This window comes from Erpetoichthys calabaricus, chromosome 17 (assembly GCF_900747795.2).
Source record: "Erpetoichthys calabaricus chromosome 17, fErpCal1.3, whole genome shotgun sequence".
In the NCBI taxonomy this organism is placed as follows: domain Eukaryota; kingdom Metazoa; phylum Chordata; class Cladistia; order Polypteriformes; family Polypteridae; genus Erpetoichthys; species Erpetoichthys calabaricus.
The window spans coordinates 48,078,484-48,084,483 of NC_041410.2; the positions used below are offsets into that span (position 1 = coordinate 48,078,484).

Sequence of the window (6,000 nt, forward strand, 5' to 3'; positions counted from 1 at the left end):
TATGCTTCTCATACTGGTACCATGGCATTTGTTTGCCCACAGCTAGTTTGCATTGGCATTGGCTCACATTATCGCTCTGAGTTTCTGTGTGCATGTGAGAAGCTCCTCCGCACTTTCATACTGGATTTAGGAATTTCATAATAGCCAGAACATATCCTTCATAAGGTTATTACCTTTCAGTTGCAGTGACACCAATATCATAATATGTTAGCTGGATTTGTCCTTTCTATTTAAATACAATTAATAGTTCTCAGAATCAAAGTGGGTGAAGTTATGGTTTGAGGTCAGCGATGCTTTGATCCTTTCCTGGTCGGCTTTCTCTAGTCAAACGGAAGAATCTTCATTATGCTGTCTTTCTTTAAAAGCCTGTTTCCTCCTTCGCTTTGGTCTCACCTTGTGGTTGTAGGCAGTACTGCAGTTTCTTTTTGAGGTTTAAAGACACTGTGTTGGTCCTTTTGTTGCTAGCAAAAACTTCTGAGCAAGTGGTGATCAGTCGGTCACTGTTTTCAGCAAGGTGAATGCTTGGCCTTTCATATATAGTCTTCCTCTGCTCAGGCACTTGCTATCTTGGCAAGGTTTGGACTAATAGCACCCCTTGTTCAACTCCTGTTAAGGACAATCTTCCATGTTTTCAGTCCAGCCCCAGTTAGTCTTTTGGAGTATAAGGGATTGCTCCAACTTTGTTATGGCCAAACCCTATAAGCACTTGGGTCTCTGCTATACAGCAATAGTTACAGCCAGGTTGAGCAGTGAGCTTAATGGAGGAAGCAATGAGTTAATGGTGTTTTAAAGGCTTTAGTGGATGTCTTGCCATTGGTTTCTTGAGTGCACATAAGTCCATCCTTTTAGGTGGACAATTGGTGTAAAGTTCTGTCCCTGAAAGTTTTTAGTCTTTGAGTTATAACTCTTTTTTTGTTCGAACTGAGAGATATCCCTGCAATGTTTTATGGGTCTGGTATTGATTGCCATATCAGATGAGGTGCAAATGCTGCATTCCAAAGAGAGGCCCACTGAAAAAAAAGATGATGATAAAGAGTATCTGGTAGTGGCTTGCCAAACCAGGACTTGTGTTCCAGCTGGGCTAAATAAATAATACCAATCCATCTTACATTGGATTTTTGATAAATTACTATTCCTTCAAGTACTTCACTTATACAAAGTATGAAAGAACCTTTTACACACATGTAGAAGATATTTTGTAGTGTGAGACCACAGGTAGTTGAAGTAATTTCCTCACATGCTTCCTGAGCTGAGCAGATAATACACTGTAATGCATTATATGTAGAGCTATAGTGGTATGCTTTTCTGAATTTATTATACAAAGAAAACATTTGTTAGTGGTAATGTATTGCATATTGAATAGCACATGCAAATGAGAATTTCATTGTACCTTAAGCATATAACAATAAGGACACTATAAACCTATAATATGATCAGGGTATATATAATTTTATTACATTTGAGCACTGAATTTTCTTCTTAGTATACATCAATTTTTTATATCCATATCTTTCTATTATGCCAAAAATTCCTGGGACAAGATCTATCCAGCAGGGGGCGCTAGCTCCCTTGTTGAAATAAGTTTTTGTAATTGCAGCATGTTACATAACCTGAAACTATATAGATATAATATTAAAAAGTGATACCCCTCCCTTAGTGATACGGCGGTAAAAAAAAATTACATAGGAGAAATAACTGGGCGAAACTGGCCAAGGATAGGTGTGCCAAGCTTGTGGCATCATATTCAAAAAGACTTGAGGCTGTAATTACTGCCAAAGGTGCATCGACAAAGTATTGAGCAAAGGCTGCGAATACTTATGTACGTGATTTCTCAGTTTTTTAATGTTAATAAATTTGCAAAAACCTCAAGTAAACTTTTTTCATGTTGTCATTATGGGGTGTTGTGTGTAGAATTCTGAGGAAAAAAATGAATTTAATCCATTTTGGAATAAGGCTGTAACATAACAAAATGTGGAAAAAGTGATTCACTGTAGATCAATTGTTACAAAAAATAGGATTGAAAAACAAATCAAACCCCACCCCTGAGAAGGAGAGCATGGCCAAAGGAGTAAAACTTAAGGCTTGTAAACAGCCTAAATTATTGAGTTTAATAGGGCAAAAAAAGATGAATGGAGAAGGAAAAGAAATGCGGAAATAATTATTTCTTCTTCTTGTAAATATTGGAATGGTTTTGCCTTCGCCACCTTAATTTGGCTGGGCCAGTGATTGTAAAACACTTACATCACCATTTCTTCCCTGACAAAGGGAGAATCTGTAACATATGTCTGTTATTCCCCAGCCCAGTTTTAATTAGTGAGCTTAATTCAAGGCTAGATTTGTACACTTCATGTCTTCCTAACCAAAAGACTGGCACTGGCTATATTTTCAAACTGCTTATGCCTATGTTTTTACTCACTGCCTTGTGTGTGTAAAGTTTTTCAACTTCCACATTCCCTGCCTCACTCATTTGGGTTCCTTCACATTGCTGAGCTTTTCTATTAATTTAATTGTTTTGAGTTATTTTATTTTTTTTATCTTTAATTGGTACTTTCCTTTGAACTGAAGCTCTGAAGATTTTTGACTAAGCTTCTGAATTAATATGAACTTCAGACTGTTTTATGTCACTGTACTTGTTGTTGTCTAATATTATCACGGGAATTTTGATGATATGCATTTGTTTGACATCTACTCTTCAGACCCCTTGAGAAGTCTATTCATGAAAGTCCTTCACTTGTAATATTCAGTGATTCTCTGTGGCATTTTAAAGCTGAACATCATGTTCTTAATGAAACCAACCAGATTATACAGTGCACAAAATTCAACATTATCATATCTAATGTTTTATACTTCTTCCCTGTCATGTATTCTTATTCTGTATTTAAATCCTCATTCTGGTTAAATCAGTAAAATACTAGCAAGTTTGTAGTGTATTTCAGTAACAAGTTTGAATTGCTAATTAAACTGTTTTACACTTGCTACTTTTTTATAGAAGCCACCATAGAGTTGTCCCTGGATAGCTCTCGTGGTGACCAGAAGAAAGATGGTGACAATTCATTTTCTGCCCCCCGACCCACTACAAAGAGTGCTATGAAACTACAAGCTAGTACCCTTGAGGAGGTAAAGCTGTGTGTGTGTGTGTGTATAAATATGATATCTTTATTAGTTTAGAAGTAAAGTTTTTTCAAAAAAAAAAATAATAAAAAAGCACTAATGTTCTTTTTGGTTAAAGCTCGAAGAGGAAGAAGCAGAGGACAAATTTGAACTAAATATTGCAGTCACCAATCCTGAAAAAGTTGGTAAGTGTAGGCATTTCATGTTTTTAAGTGTTTCATGTATTACTTTTAATGGGGTTTTAAATGACACACATCTTTGACCCTCAGCGGTCATGAAGAAAATGCTAATAAAGTATGTTGATATTTGTGTGATGGATTTATTTTTCACTAGAATGTTTCTTCCATGCTCTGAAAAGTTTTATGGTGGTCCTTCAAGGCAGTTTAACTTATTACCTTGAACCTTTAGCCAGTGGTTGACTTCTAAAATCACCAATTATATTCCCCAGTCCTCATGTTCACTTGATATTTCCTGCTAAATTTACTTTATCATTTAATATAATATGCATTCTATATAGGTTCAATGTTAAAGTGCAGATAAATATAATAAAGGAGGCTATAACTATCTGTCCAACCATCCATTTTCTAACCAGCGTATCCAGTCTGGGATTGCTTGGAGCAGGTGCCTATCTTAGCTGCAGTTGGTAGAGGCAAGAACCAACCTGGGATGGTGTGCCAAGTTTGCACACATCTACCCTTACCCAGTATTATATAGGACTTATCTAGAGTCATCAGGTAATCTAATCTGCATGTCTTTGAGGTATTGGAGGAAGATGGAAAATCTATAAAAACTCTACGCAGGTAGTGCTGGCTCAATTATTACTAAGGAAAAAACATTTCCAGTTTCAAACTAAGTGGCTATCATCATACTTTTGACTGTACTAGTCTACCGAAGTTTCTCCATATGGTAATTCTGAACAAAATGTTTTTAGTATTTCAAAACTCATAATACTTTGAAGCTTGAGGCTTACTTTTCTAAGCCTTTGTTTTATTGCTCCCTCTAGTTGTAGGAGCCTTTCTCCTAGCTGGGCAACCATTAGATATCAAAACTGAACATACTTTTATTGATGTAAAGACTTAATGAAAGATTGATTCTGTGAAACCTTAATGAAGATCTTGTCACCAACAGTACAAGATTATTACAAAGTGAGCTTCTTGCAAGATTTCACCTGCAGTCAAAAAATGAACAGCTAATTTATTAAAAGAATTACTTTGGCTAGAGGTTGTAACAGGATAGTTTGTTTCTCTCTGAAAGAGGACAGAATAGGAGTGTGCATCCTGCTATGGAGTTAAGATGCTGGATGAGTAGGAAAGTCTTTGATATACATTCTGATTGTACTTAAATGCAGGTTTGATTCCTTTCTGTGTAAAGTTTATAATACTGTACTTTGTTTGCATTTATTTTAATGGCTGAAGTTTTCTAAAACAAGTAAATGTGTGTGTGTATATATATATATATATATATATATATATATACATACATATTAATAAAAGGCAAAGCCCTCACTGACTGACTGACTGACTCATCACTAATTCTCGAACTTCCCGTGTAGGTGGAAGGCTGAAATTTGGCAGGCTCATTCCTTACAGCTTACTTACAAAAGTTAGGCAGGTTTCATTTCGAAATTCTACGCGTAATAGTCATAACTGGAACATATTTTTTGTCCATATACTCTAATGGAGGAGGCGGAGTCACGTATCGCGTCATCACGCCTCCTACGTAATCACGTGAAATAAAAACAAGGAAGAGATTTACTGCACGAGTCAAACCCGGGAGCGAAGGTAAATGACGTTAATTTTTGACTGTCTTTTAATACTGTGTAAGCATACATATTTACACGTGCAATTAAACGTGTGCATTTACGGGGTGATTTCTCAGGCTTAAAAGCTCGCCTTTTATCAAACGTGGGAACAAAGGTAACTGACGTTGTTCACTGTCTTTTAATACTGTGTAACCATACATATTAACACATGTGCAATTAAACGTGTGCATTTACGGGGTGATTTCTCAGGCTTAAAAGCTCGCCTTTTACTAAAAAGGTAAATGCAAAACTATTTTCAATCATTCTATGATCTGCTTCTCACAACTGAAGGCACCGTGGCTGATGTTATGTCACTTGCTGTCCAACCATAAGCTTTACCTGGTAGGTAACCGGACACTCACTTCACTCCCTTACGGGAATCGAACCTCTGAGGTTTTCTTTTGTTCTTAATTAAAATTTAAAAGCAATACTTCACCGCTGCTAAGCCCCTCTAGCGCTGACGTCCGAGGTTCGATTACCGTAAGCAAGTGCAGCGAGTGTGTAATTACATTCACGGCATTCGTAGTCTGATTCACAGTCTGATTGTATGGGTGATTACCTACCAGGTAACGCTTATACTTGGCCACCAAGTCAGGTCGAAGTGATCACTCGAGTAAAGGCAGCTTCACAAAAAAACAGATCCTTAACAAACTGTTAGTAGTATATTTTCCCTCAATTTAAAAACGTTTTTTTTTTTCCTTCTTAATAAAAATTTAAAAGCGGTACTTCGCCGGTGCTAAGCACGTGGATTTGACCGACTGACACATACAGACATATTCATGAGTGCAGGTACTTAGGAAAGAAAGCACCGTGTAAACCTAAAGTTTAAATTAAGTTCATAGACCTACAAAAGGTTGCCATTCATTTGAGGAAAGATTGCTTTTCTTCTGTACAACTATACATTGCATTCTCAAGAGTGTGCTTGCACGGCTTCGGATATATATATATATATATATATATATATATATATATATATATATATACAGTGGTGTGAAAAACTATTTGCCCCCTTCCTGATTTCTTATTCTTTTGCATGTTTGTCACACAAAATGTTTCTGATCATCAGACACATTTAACCATTAGTCAAA

General features: G+C 36.4%; 2 protein-coding genes across 3 annotated transcripts in view; one reads left to right on the plus strand and one right to left on the minus strand.

The window, feature by feature from the left end:
• Positions 1–6,000, minus strand: part of ubl7a (ubiquitin-like 7a (bone marrow stromal cell-derived)) — a 1,205,533-nt gene that overhangs the window by 945,867 nt on the left and 253,666 nt on the right. The gene's annotated exons all lie outside the window — the stretch shown is intronic.
• The window catches only part of snx1a (sorting nexin 1a), a 75,095-nt gene that overhangs the window by 23,582 nt on the left and 45,513 nt on the right, over positions 1–6,000 (plus strand). For both annotated transcript variants that reach the window (XM_051920800.1, XM_051920799.1), the window contains exons 3-4: positions 2,990–3,117; positions 3,230–3,296. In XM_051920800.1, coding sequence (XP_051776760.1) covers positions 2,990–3,117; positions 3,230–3,296 — 195 coding nt within the window. The remainder of the gene's footprint in view (positions 1–2,989; positions 3,118–3,229; positions 3,297–6,000) is intronic.